This window comes from Physeter macrocephalus, chromosome 11 (genome assembly GCF_002837175.3).
Source record: "Physeter macrocephalus isolate SW-GA chromosome 11, ASM283717v5, whole genome shotgun sequence".
NCBI classification, from domain to species: domain Eukaryota; kingdom Metazoa; phylum Chordata; class Mammalia; order Artiodactyla; family Physeteridae; genus Physeter; species Physeter macrocephalus.
This window is the reverse complement of record NC_041224.1, coordinates 97,989,846-98,004,857: the sequence shown is the minus strand read 5'-3', so window position 1 is coordinate 98,004,857 and position 15,012 is coordinate 97,989,846. Positions and strand designations below refer to the sequence as shown.

Below are 15,012 nucleotides of genomic sequence, written 5' to 3'. Positions count from 1 at the left end.
CACTAAACTAAAAGCCTGTGGCATCTTCTCCTGTTCCATCACACCCTCAGTACAGTGTGTTCTGGGGTCAGCTGCTTTCTCCCTCCGTGTTTGTGCTCCATTCATCTCTGAAGGATCGTGATTAGGAATTTAGGATTTAGAATCAGACCAACCCACACAAAGTCTCAGCTTCCCTGAGCCTGTTTCCTCAGCTGTGCAGCAGGGATGCCCATAGTACCTACCACCCCGGGTGACTGTGACCACTAAAGAAGGTAATGAATACAACAGATGACACCTGCCTCAATAATGTGGACACTCTGTTTCAGAGCCTCACGGGCTTCCCACATGTAACAGGGTGAAGTCTGGATACTCAGCTAGGTGCCCAGTTCAGATCAGTAAAGGCTGGCTACTGACTTCCGAGGCATTCCCCATGTCTGTCTCTAGTCCACGTGGCCAGCTCGGTGCCCCTGAACACGTCTGACTCCAGGCAAGGAGGCTGCTGCTCTGTGCCCCCAGCTCCTCACCCTTCAAAATGTGTGCTGCCCACACCAGTGGTCATGAGGCACCAACTTGTCACTGGCCCCTCACCAGAGAGTGTCCCACCTCTTCAGGCCTGGAAGAGGGAAGACAGGAGAGAAGATTCCATTTCCAGACATTTCAGCATTCCCCAGTGGATAAACACTGTAATAACCACTAGGTACTGTCTTAAATCTAAGGGTCACCATAGAGCTGAGCCATTGTCAGTGCCTGACCGTCTAGTTCCTCTTTACTGGAGTGGCCAGGACACGGCGGGTAGGGGGAGCACACTGGGGACTCTGCTTCCAGCAATTAAGACCTCCAGAAATTTGGGACTCAAATTTGGGAGTCGGTGGAGAGCACTGCGGAAGCCCCTTGCCTCCAGACCTAATGTTGGAGTAAGGGCTCGGCCGGGCCAGAGTGTGCGGCAGGGCGTTGCGTGCAGGTCCTCTCCTTCCAGCTCCCTGAGGGCACGCGCTGCGCGGGAGAGGGAACCGCGGCCTGGGTCTTTCCTGCCTTCGGGGCCTCGGCAGCTTTTGAACCCGAAGCGCGGAGGACCAGGACGGCCCTGGCTCAGGCGCCCTCTCCAGGGTGGGGGTCCGCACGCGCCCTCCCAGCCCCCTCGCCGCAGGGGCGCCCGCCCCTCTCCACGCCCCCGGCCTGGGCCCGCCCCCGCGCCTGTGTCACGGCGGGGCCGGGGGCGGAGAGCGGCCGGGCGGGACATCCGGCCCAGGTCCCTCGCCGCGCCCGCCCGCTGCCCGCCGCCCGCTCCGGCGCCGCAGCCCGGGAGTCGGCCACCCCCGCGCGCGCCGGGGCCTCCCGCCAGCGCTCCGCTCCCCTACCCCTTCCCGGCTCCGCGGGCCCAAGCCCTCGGGCCCGCCCCCAGCCCGAGCCCGCCTCCCGGGCAACCCTCGGATCTGCCGGGCCCGCGCAGGCCCCCGCCCCGGGAGCACGATGTTCCCCCGCCCGCTGACCCCGCTGGCGGCCCCAAATGGCGCCGAGCCACTGGGCCGGGCGCTGAGGCGGACCCCCCTGGGCAGGGCCCGGGCCGGGCTGGGCGGGCCGCCCCTGCTGCTGCCGTCCATGCTGATGTTCGCGGTTATCGTGGCCTCCAGCGGGCTGCTTCTCATGATCGAGCGTGGCATCCTGGCCGAGATGAAGCCCCTTCCCCTGCACCCTCCCAACCGCGAGGACGCGGTCTGGCGTGGGACGGTCCCCAGGCCTGGGAGGCTGTCCCTGGATGCGGGGGACTCGGACTTACAGGTGAGGCAGGACGTCCGTAACCGGACCTTGCGGGCAGTGTGCGGACAGCCAGGCATGCCCCGGGACCCCTGGGACTTGCCGGTGGGGCAGCGGCGCACCCTGCTGCGCCACATCCTCGTGAATGACCGCTACCGCTTCCTCTACTGCTACGTGCCCAAGGTGGCCTGCTCGAACTGGAAGCGGGTGCTGAAGGTGCTGGCGGGCGTCCTGGACAACGTGGACGTCCGCCTGAAGATGGACCACCGCAGCGACCTGGTGTTCCTGGCAGACCTAAGGCCTGATGAGATTCGCTACCGCCTGCAGCACTACTTCAAGTTCCTGTTTGTGCGGGACCCCTTGGAACGCCTTCTCTCTGCTTACCGCAATAAGTTTGGCGAGATCCGAGAGTACCAGCAGCGCTATGGGGCTGAGATAGTGAGGCGGTACAGGGCTGGAGCGGGGCCCAGCCCTGTGGGGGACGATGTCACCTTCCCCGAGTTCCTGAGATACCTGGTGGACGAGGACCCTGAGCGCATGAACGAGCATTGGATGCCCGTGTACCACCTGTGCCAGCCTTGTGCCGTGCGCTACGACTTTGTGGGCTCCTATGAGAGACTGGAGGCAGATGCCAACCAGGTGCTGGAGTGGGTGCGGGCACCGCCCCATGTCCGATTCCCAGCTCGCCAGGCCTGGTACCGGCCGGCCAGCCCCGAAAGCCTGCACTACCACCTGTGCAGTGCCCCACGGGCCCTGCTGCAGGATGTGCTGCCTAAGTATATCCTGGACTTCTCCCTGTTTGCCTACCCACTGCCTAACGTCACCAGGGAGGCCTGTCATAAGTGACCATGGGTGTGGGCCAGCAGTTGTTGGGGACTGGTTTTGACAATGCCACCTTCTGTGTTGCCATACAGAGAAACCCTGGCTCTGGGGCCTGGGGCTTCTCCAGATGCCTAGGTGGAAAGAATTGCCCTTGGAAGTTCCTTGTCCAGGGTGGGTGCACACAGTGGTTCAGAGGCCAGTGTTGGACAGGTGGCCTGGTGCTCTCTATAAGGGGATTTCTTGGGAGCCAGTGTGATCCTTCTTGCCCTGGCAGGGCTAGATACCAGTTTGCTAATGTAGCAACACATCTCTTCTCAAGACTGGCTCCACGGCCCTGCCTGCAGGGATTGTGCAGTCCACTTGAGCCACCTTAACTTAACCTGTAGCCAAACCCGGAGGAGGCACCAATCAGGAGATGACCACAGCGGGGGGGCCCTGTGGCTCTGATCACCCGTTCATCCACTCTATGTGCCTCAGGGCTGGAGTCAGCAGTCGTGCCTTATAAATGACTTCTGTATCTTTCCGCTTCAGACTTCGAATTTCCTACACTTGCCGGGTTCGTTCCCTTTTTTCCAAGGAAAGGAAAACTGAAAGGGCCCTTCCAGGACCTGGCCCTGCAGCATCCAAAGACCCCTGTGCCCAGCCTCTTCTTGGGACTCTGGGCACTCTCTCCCATCCCCCAGGATTGTGACTGTGGCCTGTGTATCTGGCTGCCACTTTTCTGATGCATTTATTTAAAATTTGTACTTTTTGATAGAACCTTTGAGAAGGCTTTGTTTTCCTAATAGCTGAATTTTTAATAAAGCCATTTTGTATACAAAGTCAACATCTCTGATTCTCCCTCCGAGCTCCTGTGTGTCCACCAAGTCCCCCTGATGTCTCTTTCCCCAGGTCAGGAGAGGGAGCTTGAAGGTAGAGAAAGTAAGACAAGCTGTAACTTGCTAGGGCTAGTGCAGTGGGCCATCGTCATACCATGGAGCCTTTGGGAGCTTCCCATAAGCCATACCGGATCACTGACTCAGCTTCTGGGATGCCACCAAAGGGCAAGCCCCGTTAGGAATGGCTCCAGGTCTAGAGCACGTCTACACGATTATTCCCTGAAGCTAAGTAAGAGATATTCCTCCTCTTAGGCAGGCATACTTCTTGACTGACAAGGCCCTCAGATGAAAAGGGGGATCATTGTGTGAGCAAGGGGAGGTTATTCCTGGCATTGAGAATTATAAGGAAGGCAAGGAGGTTGAGTGAGGGGCGGGCTTTTGCTGACTCTGATTCAGAGGAAGTTGTGGGCAATGTGGGAGGAATACAGTCAGGGTAGTAGAGGACAGGCCTCAGTGTGACCCGTTCCCCACTGCTCTCCAGAGATCCCGGACCCACCAGGGGATGGAGAATAGGAGGCTGGGCCAGCCATGCCCATGAGAGAGATTCAAGGTCAGAGCTGGCTTTTCTCTGTTAGTCCTATTTCATACATCCCCAGTGGGAACTGCTGTACTTCAGGGACCTGAGGCTGCGGTGAGAAGTGGTGCCCGAGGGGGTGAGGGACGGAGGCGGAAAGAACCTCCTTGCCAATGTCACTTATACCTAGCCTTGCTATTGGCCTGACTTTGGAGGAGCAAACCAACCATATTCCCCAAATTTGGGGGAGGGGGCTCCTATAGTCACTCATGTTTCTCTGCCATGACTCACCAGGAGGCCTTAACTGATCCCCTGTACAGGACCTGATCCTCAGGTCCTGAGATTTCACATTTGGCCCTGGGGATTTCACCTCAGATGGCACCTACCATGCGCTGCTGTATCTGTCCAGTTAACTTGTCAGTCTCTCCCACCAAGAATGTGAATTGTGAGAAGTTGAGACCCTGTCTGTCCTGTTCACGTGACATTCCCAGAACCTAGCCCAAGGGGCTGGCAGGAGGTCGATGACCCAGCAGAACCAAGGTGTACATCTTGCTGCAGGACAGAGGCACTGTGCTTGGAGCCATCTGGACCGATCAAGTCCCACCTCTACACCTCACCAGCTGCCTCTCTCTCGGAGCCTCCGTGTGCTCCTCTGTATTGTGGGAATAACAATGCCTATCTTATCTAGATCGCTGTGAGAATGAAGACAAAATGAGTTAAAGGGCCCATCCCAGCAGCTGGCTCAATAGGTGTTCTCTGAAATGCTAGTTGAACACCTGATCCCTCAGAGACCTGTGGGGACAAGGGAGAAGCCAGGACACTGCGTCCACCCAGCGCTGGAGAGCGGAGCTGCCTCTGGGCAGGGCTCCTCTGACCCATGACCCACTTCCTCTGCTAACCAGTCAGATCTTCTCTGAGCTTCTGGCCCCTCAGGAGCCTCCCACCCCCACCCTGCCCCCAGCTTCTTCTAGCGGCTACTCAGTCCCCCTCCCAAAGCCCTGCAGCCTGGAGCTCAGCTGCTGTGTCTGCTTCATGTCCTTTCAACCTCACAACAGCCCGGTTCCACAGGTGTTATCCTGTTTTACAGACATGGAAACTGGCACAGAGAGAGTTAAGTATCCTGCCCGAAGTCCCACACAGGTCTGTGTGCCTCCCAATTATGGGAGCAGGTGCAACCCAGGTCCATGTGCCTCCCAAATTATGGGGATGGGGGGTGTGTGGAGAGAGAGAGAGAGAGAGAGAGAGATTATGGAAGGTGGGGGGAGAGAGAAAAGGGGATGGGAAGGTAGGGTGAGAAGGGTGAATGGGGGTGGATTTAGGGGTGTTTGCACACATTCTCCCTCCGCAGTTCTTTCATTCCTTCATTTGCAGAGAACCCAATTCAGCTCAGCTGACATTTACCAGTCCCTGCCCTGGAGGGGTGGGAGACAGATGAAGTCCTTGATGTGGTTAGCTTCTTGGCTATTCTCTGCCAGGTGGAAAAGGGTGCCAGGCCACAGAGCATCCTGACAGCCAGAACCAGACACCTGTGGTGTGGGGAGGAAGGTCTGAGGTAAGAGGGAGAGGGCCTCCTGAGGTGAACTGCCGCCTACCGTCGTTCTTCTCCCTCGAATCAGCCCCTGAGGAACTTAATTTGTCATCTACCTTTCCTTTCAGGAAAATGGACTTCTTAAAAGAAGCTGCCACGGAGGTGGCAGAGAGTTGTGCGGGTCCAGCTAGCCCTAGTGGGGCTTGCCTTACACTGGGCACCCGGGCCAGACCTGGGGGTGTGTGACAGGCTCTGGGTCACCAGGAGCGGGGCAAGGGCATTTTCGGGACTAGACGCCTGGGCTGTTTCTTCTTGGGATTCTCCCTTTCACTGGGTCTGCCCTCATCCCCACATGGAGCCAAGCCCTACGCCACTGCCTGGTGACTCTGAAGAAGAAGTCCCCAGACAACTGAGTCCTCCTGGGCAAGGGGGATGAGGCTAGCAGCTTAACTTCTCTCAGCTGAGGGTGATGAACAGGAGAGGGGAGGAGCCCAGAGCAGCCCCGCCCTCCAGGTCTGGGTCCTGACTCCACCTCCAGGCTCCACTTCTGGTCCATCTTTCGTGGCGTCTGAAGCTACCGCCCAGAGACCACCTCCCCTTAGATCCTAAGGTCCTTTCCCCTCCCCTTCCCCCTCCCACCTCTGTCCCACACCCACCCCACGGACCCTCTGCAGGAAGCAACAAGGTCCAAGTGGAGTCGCTGACCTGCCCTCTGGGCAAATACAGAGCCCTCACCTTTCCCAGAGGCTGAAAGGGGACCAAGCCTGCGGGCCCCCTCCCAGGATGGATCCAGTGCTTTTATTTATCGCAGGAGTCCCTGCCTGGCTTCAAACAAGAGGAAAGACATTCTTTCTCTTCCTAAAGGGAAATAGGTACTCTGAATTGAGAGCACCTGTGCCAGCCGTGCTGTGAAGTACTTTACATGCATCATCCTCTTCCTTCTTACAACAACCCAGCAAGGTAAGTAAAAGTATTTCCATTTTATAGATGAAGAAAGTAATACTAAATGACTTGCCCAAAGAGGTGGTGGCGTTGAGATGAAAACCCAGCTCCGTTGAATGCATCACGAATTATCCAGCTCATTGCATTTGCTGATAAGCATTGTGTTCATTTTCTCTAATTTTTGCGTCCTTCTCCAACCCTCTTTCCCAACACTCCACAGACCTCTCCAGCTATTATAAAATTCTCCAGATTTGCCCGCCCTGAGAATCTACTTTCCAGTAGATCCAGACCATGAATATAGTATTTGTTTCTTTTTTTTTTTAATTTATTCATTTTATTTATTTATTTTTGGCTGTGTTGGGTCTTTGTAGCTGCGCACGGGCTTTCTCTAGTTGCGGTGAGCGGGGGCCGCTCTTCCTTGTAGTGCGCGGGCTTCTTATTGCGGTGGCTTCTCTCGTTGTGGAGCGCGGGCTCTAGGTGCGTGGGCTTCAGTAGTTGCGGCACGCGGGCTCAGTAGTTGTGGCTCACGGGCTCTAGAGCACAGGCTCAGTAGTTGTGGCTCATGGGCTTAGTTGCTCCACAGTGTGTGGGATCTTCCCGGACCGGGGATCGAACCCGTGTCCCCTGCATTGGCAGGCAGATTCTCGACCACTGCGCCAGCAGGGAAGCCCTAGACCACGAATATAGTAGATGTTCAGTCGGGTCTTCCAAGAAGCAGATGCCAAGGCAGAATTAGACGTGCAAGAGAGTTACAGGAGAGGGGCTTCCCTGGTGGCGCAGTGGTTAAGACTCCGCCTGCCAATGCAGGGGACACAGGTTCAAGCCCTGGTCCAGGAAGATCCCACATGCTGTGGAGCAACTAAGCCTGTGCACCACAACTACTGAGCCTGAGCTCTAGAGCCTGTGAACCACAAGTACTGAGCCCGCGTGCCACAACTACTGAAACCCGTGCAGCCTAGAGGCGGTGCTCCGCAACGAAGAGTAGCTCCCACTTGCCACAACTAGAGAAAGCCCCTGTGCAGCAACGAAGACCCAACACAGCCAAAAATAAAATAAAAGAGATTTATAGGAGAAAACAGCTGTGAAGGATAAAGGGGGAAGGGAGCAGGAATAGGCAGGAAGTGTCTCCTGACACTTGTGAAAGGAGAGCGGGAAGGAAGAATTGGGTGGGAAGAGTCTCAGATTACAGTGCAGCTCTAAGAAAATCTCAGCAAGGTTAGTGGCAAAGGTTGCCTATTGGAGGAGTCCTCCACTGGGCAGAAATGGGGGGACGTGAACATTGAAGCAGACTGAAAGGTGCAATGGCTGGGGACTATCAGACAATTACACTTCTCACAGCAGGTTCTCTTGAAAGGAGCTGTGAGCAGGGCACCTCCCCAGCTGCCTCACAGACCCAGTTTGGCTACTCCAGCTTATGGGCACTGGTCCCCTTAGGTTCTGTTGACATAATGACCTTTTCAACAAACAGAAAACAGCTGTTGGCCTAGCAAGAGCCTCTAGATGTCTGGGGGATCTTGAACTAAACTCTTCCCCATGGCCATTCCTTGGCTTTATAGCAGGACTGCTGGCCCTGCTCTTCTTTTGGGCTTTGGAAAACATGTGCCATCATCATGCCCAAATGCCCATACTGTAATTTTCAGGATGTTTTCTTTGCAGTTTACCCAACTCACTGCAGGTTTTGATTATCTTTGGTTTGTGTCACTGGCATTAATTGGGTGGATATTGATGATCACCGTAGCTTAGCTCCCATCTCTCATAGGCTCTCATCCTTTCAGCTGAGAGCAGATTCACCCAAAACTTGAGTCTGGCTGCTGGAGCCCCAGATTTCCCAGGGGATACAGTCTAGGCTTCCTCCCAAGATGATCATCCAGCTGGACTTAAATGCCAGGGGCGGCCTGAGAGGGAAGCAAAATTCCCCTAAAGGGAGCTTCTAGGGATCTTCATGCCCAGGAACACCAGGTGTTCTGCAGAATCCCCCTACTGAGCTCTTCATACTGCCTGGTCCTGGACCCCTCTGCACAGGAGTCCCCACAGAAACAAAGAGAATCACAGCATTAGTCCTGATTGTGCTATTGTGAGGAGATAAGGAGAACCAAGGTCACGCCAGGTCTTCTTCTGCCCCTCAACCCTCCAGCAGGAAAGCTTTGCCAGCCTCAGCCTTTGGGTGGAGCTTGGGGGACAGAAAAACATGAGGGGCTTGAGGAGCTCAGGAAGGAGGAACCTGCTGTATTACTCCTACCATTGGCCCTGCAGTGCCCCCAGACCTGCTGGGCCACTACTTCAGTGACTGTTTGCAGATAGAGGGAGCCAGGTTTCAATCTCACAGCAGCCCAGGGGGCAGGAAGTCATCAAGTATCCACTGGATCATTTCTCCATCTGCAGCCCTGGCGAGTTGAGCTGCCCCTGAGACCCCCACCAGAGCCGCAGCGGAGTCCCAAGAGTCCAGGCACTGTGACCAGAGGGGCCATCAGAACAGAGGAGTCCATGGGAGCTGAGGTTCAGGCTGGCCCCTGAGTGCTGCTGAGGGCCACAGGCTCCCTGGAGGAAGGCCCAAGAACAGTGGGTTTGGCTAGGCAGGGGTGGGGGGAATGCGGCAAGGCTTTCCAGTTGAGGCGCTAAGCCAAACTGGGCGCCAGCTGATCCCTGGAAGTCCAGGCATGCCTCCCTCACACACACACCCCTCCCCACCTCCCAGTGAGAGGAGCTATAATGAGCCTCTTCTACAGAAACTGCTGGATTCAGTGGCAGGCTCGTCCCCTGGAAGGTGGGGGGGAGGTGTCTCCTGCTGCCTGGGTGCAAGTGTCCAGCAATAAAAAGAGACCTGCTCTGATAGATGAAACGAAGGACTGGCCTAACTAAAGCAGGAAAGCCAGGAGGGAAAAGCCAGCACCTGTGCAACTTTGGGGGAGGAGTCTTCGATTTTTGTCCACTGAGACTGCCCTCAGCCCAAGCACATACAGATAACAAAATGAATAGATGGAGGACTGGGGGAATGATGGGCACAGAGGAGGAACAGAACAAAGAAGGGGACTCAGAGTCACAGCTCAGATGCCTGGCCCTCCCTGAGGCTTTTCTCAGCCACTGGCCAGTTAGCCCCTTCCTCCTCTGAAGTCCCATGGTCCCTAGTGCATACTTCTAGGAGAGCTTTCAACCCATGGTGATACTTGTCTACCCCTGCCCTATAGGCCGGGAGTTTCCCAAAGACAAGGGCCAGACTTTGTTTCTCTTTGTATTTGTAGCACATAGTAGGTGCTCAATAAAGGTTGAATAAGTGGAAGGTCATATGATTAGATGGATGAATACATAGATGGATGAATACATGGATGTATGAATGGATGGATGGATGGATGGATGAATAGATGTGTGAGTAAGTGTGTGTGTGTGTACATACGTGAATGGGAGGATGAATGGCTAAATGGATAAGTAGCTGGATGGATGATGGATGGATGGATGAGGAAGTACATGGATGGATAGATGGGCAGCAAGGGGAATAGAGGAAGAAGAACTTCTGTAGGAAGAGAAATCAAGAATCACAGTAAACATCTATCTGGTGGTTAGCATATTGCTTCTTAAAAGGAGAAGCCTGGAAGGAAGGAGAGATGTCCACTAAGGAAGCAATAGCACAGGTTTGGGAGATGGAGGAAGCAGCTGAGGCAGGGCTGGGTCCTGGGCTTGCTGAGATATAGGAGGGAAGGGGTGCCACCAGACTGGCAGGAACATAGGTAAGAGACAGATGTCATGAAAAGTAAAACCAAGAGAGGAGCCTGGGAGTCAAAGCATGACCATGTGAATTCCCCAAATGGAGGAACTTGCAACAGTCAAATGGCTTCTCTAAAGCAGAGGTGAAAGGGGGCCGTGTTCATTTGTTCCTAACCCATTCAGGCTTCCGGAGGAGGTGGGTCACAGCCTCCAATGGTTATTTGGGAGGGAGTCCCTTAAGGACACAGAGTGACCCAATTCCTACATTCCAGACTGTGCCACATGCCTCTGATGATCTGGAGCAAGTCCCTTCTCTCTCAGTTTCCTCACCTGTTACCTTCTCTACTTTGTGGAGTTATGGGGACTTGCAGACCACAGAGGAACGGAGTTCGACATGGCATAAAACTCTGCACAAACAGGAGGCTGGAAAGCGGCAGCGGGATGAGAGCTCGGTAGTCCTAGATTCAGGTGCTTTTTGCTCTCTTGTTCAGACACTTACTAGCTGGGCCAATCGAACAAGCCTCTGAGGCTTTTCCCCCACAATTGAAATGAGCAAAATAACATCCGTCCTGAAGAGTTGTGAGGTTTCAAAATAAGTCACAGGGGCTTCCCTGGTGGCGCAGTGGTTGAGAGTCCGCCTGCCGATGCAGGGGACGCGGGTTCGTGCCCCGGTCTGGGAGGATCCCACATGCCGCGGAGCGGCTGGGCCCGTGAGCCATAGCCGCTGAGCCTGCGCGTCCGGAGGCTGCGCTCCGCGGCGGGAGAGGCCACAACAGTGAGAGGCCCGCGTACCGCAAAAAAAACAAAAAGTCACAGAACATGCCTGGCATTCAATTAATGGAAGCTAATATTACATGCACAGGATTAATCAGGGCTGCTGCATGTGACTGGATGGCCAGTGCCTGGACACGGGCTGGGTCTCCCAGAGGAAGGGGCACCTCTTTCTCGTTCTCACAAAGGTACCGTCTGCTCTCCAAGTTCCTCACCTGGGAGGCTGCAGCCATCAAGCCTGGGATTGAAAGTGTCCTTTCCAGCTCTAATCTCTTACCTTCCACAGAGAAGTCTCAAGGCCAGGCTGTGAACACGGCCAATGGCCTGGGCTGGGCCAGCCAGGATGTCCTCCTCCCAGAGGTGAGAGGAGGAGCTCTCGCTCTGTGTCAGGGACACTGTCATCACCCCTTGAGGGGCAGGCAGAGCAGGGAGGCCCCAGCACACGGAGTCCTGCCACCATCCCGTGTTAGAACCTGTCATTCCATTTTCTATAGTCATTCTTTTGGTTTATGAAATCATCCCTTTGTAGATGCAAAGGTCAAACAATCATGGTTGATTAACTATTTCCTTGGGCCAGGCCCTCTGTGAAGAGATGTCTGTATACCTCTTCTCCTATCTTTTATTTTGAAAATGTTCAAACCTACATAAAAGTTGTAAAAAATAGTACAGTTAGCACCCATAGACCTAGATTCATCATTTCACATTTTGCCACATTTGCTTTATCTCTCTGTGTATATAAGTTTTGCTGAACCATTTCAGGATAGACTACAGACATCGTAATACTTCACTCTCAAAATATTTCAGCATGTATCTCCTAAGGAAAAGGGCATATTCTGCTCTGTAACCCAATACCACAATCAAACCTAAGCCGTTTTACATTAATACAACAGTATTAAATCCATATTCAAATTTTCCCAATTGTCTGGATAATGTCTTTTGACTTTTTCTTTTTTGAACCAAATCAAGGATCATGCCCTGTATTTAGTTGTCATGACTTCTTAGTCTGCTTTCATCTAAAACAGTCTCCCACCTTTTTTCCCCCTCTTTGGTCTTTCATGCCATTGACATTTTTTTAAAAAAATTATTTATTTATTCTTATTTTTGTCTGTGTTGGGTCTTCGTTTCTGTGCGTGGGCTTTCTCTAGTTGCAGCAAACGGAGGCCACTCTTCATTGCGGTGCGCCGGCCTCTCAATGTCGCGGCTTCTCTTGCTGTGGAGCACAGACTCCAGATGCGCAGGCTCAGTAGTTGTGGCTCACGGACCCAGTTGCTCCGCGGCATGCGGGCTCCTCCCAGACCAGGGCTTGAACCCGTGTCCCCTGCATTGGCAGGCAGATTCTCAACCACTGCGCCACCAGGGAAGCCCCGCCATTGACATTTTGAAGCATTCGAATCAGTCATTTGCAGAATGTCCCTCACTTTGGATTTTCGGATGGTCTCCTCCTGGTTAGATTCAGGTTGGCCTGCATGCTTGATGCTCCTAGTGACTCCCTGATGGATTTTACTGCTCCATCTTACAGAAATGGAGGCTGAGGCTCAGAGAGGGCTGTCACGACACAGCTACTGAGAGGCTGAGCGGGGGTTGACGCAGAGAGCTTGGTTCTCAGTCTGTGCTCGTTCTCCACACTGCAGGGAGCAGCTGGGAAGTCTTATAACTTGGGTTCTTATGATGGATTTGTTTACCAGTCCCTTTTAGCACCTTGATCGTGAATGGAGAGCAGATTTTGACAGGAAGTCAGAATAGTACGGGAAGAAGAGGGACACCCCAGGGGAGGGGCACCTTCAACATACTGTGGTGAACCCTAGCCTTCATCGCCTGGCTGGAACCCCCAAAAGCCCCTTTAAGCTGTTTTAGAAATTTGACTTTTTCTGCCCCCTTCTAGACCTCCAGGGGAAGTGATGGGGCACATCATACACACACATACCACATGCCACTGACTACCAAGGGTGTAACAGTCTTCTGGGTACCATCATCAGTGAATTCTTTCCTGTTGCCTAGCAGTACTAGGGCATTTCAGCCCTTCCCAGCCAGAGGGTGGGTAGAGAGGGCAACCACGAGACTGGTTGGGTGTCTCTTGCTCAGGAGGTCTCCTGGCCCTACTTCCTCTTGACCAGTTGCCTAACGACTGAGGAGGTCCTTGTGCTCTGTGTGGTTACGCCCTTCCTCATAGGAGATTAGCAGAGTCTCTTTAGGGCCTTTCCTCCTGACTTGGGAGCCACACAAGTGCGCTATAGAATGTGGGGCTCCTCCCAGGGAGGAGTTCCTGAGAGCTCAGGGGGCGGATACACATCTCACCCTGCAGTGAATCTTTGAAGAGAAGAGGGTGAAAGGAGAAGATCCAGGTAAGAACATCATCATGCCAGGACAGCCCAGCTTCTCATGGTATGGTGCCACAGAGGTTCAGAGGTCTGCTGGGTTTGGGTCCTGGCCAGTTGCACTGTGAAGGGAGAGAGATGGATAATCCATGTACCTGGGCAGCTCCTTAATCATCTAAGCCTACAGTGAATCTTGAATATGTGTGCATAATTTTAACCATTTTATTTGGGTAAGATTTAGAGCAAGGGTCCTTGTCTGGGGTCCTTGGGACCCCTTAGAGGTCTGTGGACAGAATTCAAGAACTTGGGGGAAAGTTACATCTTTATTTTCTCTAACTTCTTCTGAAATATATAAAATATTATAAATTCATAGTTTTATGAAATATTAGTAAAATTGGTGACTTTGTCATTTATAGAAATCACAGCCAAAAATTCTTACTCAGTTATTCTGGAGTGAAGGAGAGAAGTAAAAGTGGGAAGTATTTTAAAACATTTTATAAACTGCCTTATTGTATTACTGACACTACAAAACATGTCTCTCCCATGAAGTGCTTTTTTTTTTTTTTTTTTGTGGTATGCGGGACTTCCTCTGTTGTGGCCTCTCCCGTTGCGGAGCACAGGCTCCGGACGCGCAGGCTCAGCGGCCATAGCTCACGGGCCCAGCCGCTCCGCAGCATGTGGGATCCTCCCATACCGGGGCGCGAACCCGGTTCCCCTGCATCGGCAGGCGGACGCGCAACCACTGCGCCACCAGGGAAGCCCCACAGATATTTTTAATACCACTTTTTTTTTAACTTTCCAAGAGGTCTCATTTTATTTTATTTTTTTAACATCTTTATTGGAGTATAATTTCTTTACAATGGTGTGTTAGTTTCTCCTTTATAACAAAGTGAATCAGCTATACATATACATATATCCCCATATCTCCTCCCTCTTGCGTCTGCCTCCCACCCTCCCTATCCCACCCCTCTAGGTGGTCACAAAGCATCGAGCTGATCTCCCTGTGCTATGTGGCAGCTTCCCACTAGCTATCTATTTTACATTTGGTAGTGTATATAGCACTTTTTAATACCACTTTACAGTTATTGAAGATATCACAAACTATCAATTACATTTATCACCACCTAGAAATTATGAGTTACCAGATCTGCCACTAGATCCTATGAATAATATATTCAGAAAAAAGCATATGTCAATACCACATTTTCATTTTTTAATATGTTGATAACCAAATTTCAATATAATTGGTTTCCTTTGCAATCCTATCATTTTTTATGCAAAATATTATTCTGAGGCTTCACCAGACCACCAAAGGGAGCTGTGGTACGAAAAAGTTAAGAGCCTCAGGTTTAGGCTTTAGAAGTTTTTGTCAAAATATTTAAGACACAAGGATGTATTCCGGGACATCTTCTAATTTTGAATGTTCAGCTTTGATGCTAACCTAAACGAATTATCGTATAACATTCCTGATGGTTTGAACGACTACCTTATAATCCAGTACTGCCATGTCATCTCAACTTCCAAGTTTGCGTTTACAGCAGAGGTGACGCAAGCAGCTCCACCAGAACTGTTCCCTGATGATAGTACAAAAAAAAGAAAAATGAAAAAAAATGGTGTGGAAGTTGGTAGAAGGAAGTAAGGTGAACTCAAAGAACCTGTGTCCTGCGGTCGGCACCATAATCAAGTGGGCAGAATTCAGTGTAGCAACACAATATCATTTATCACATAAAATTAATGACTTTAATTTGAATGGTTTTTAGTTGTGATTTTGTTTGAACTTGTAATTTTGTTTTGTTTTTTACAGCAGTA

General features: G+C 52.5%; 1 protein-coding gene across 2 annotated transcripts; it reads left to right on the top strand.

Moving 5' to 3' along the window:
- The first annotated feature begins 1,331 nt into the window (after positions 1 to 1,331).
- Positions 1,332 to 3,377, top strand: CHST14 (carbohydrate sulfotransferase 14). Of its 2 annotated transcripts, XM_028496094.2 has the most exons (2): positions 1,332 to 1,758; positions 1,918 to 3,377. In XM_028496094.2, the coding sequence occupies exons 1-2, from the start codon at positions 1,450 to 1,452 to the stop codon at positions 2,578 to 2,580; spliced, it is 972 nt and encodes a 323-aa protein (XP_028351895.1). In that variant the 5' UTR covers positions 1,332 to 1,449; the 3' UTR covers positions 2,581 to 3,377. The 2 variants fall into 2 exon arrangements, with proteins under 2 accessions (XP_028351895.1, XP_007111733.1); XM_007111671.2 differs by having other exon boundaries at positions 1,332 to 3,377.
- Positions 3,378 to 15,012: the final 11,635 nt, after the last annotated feature.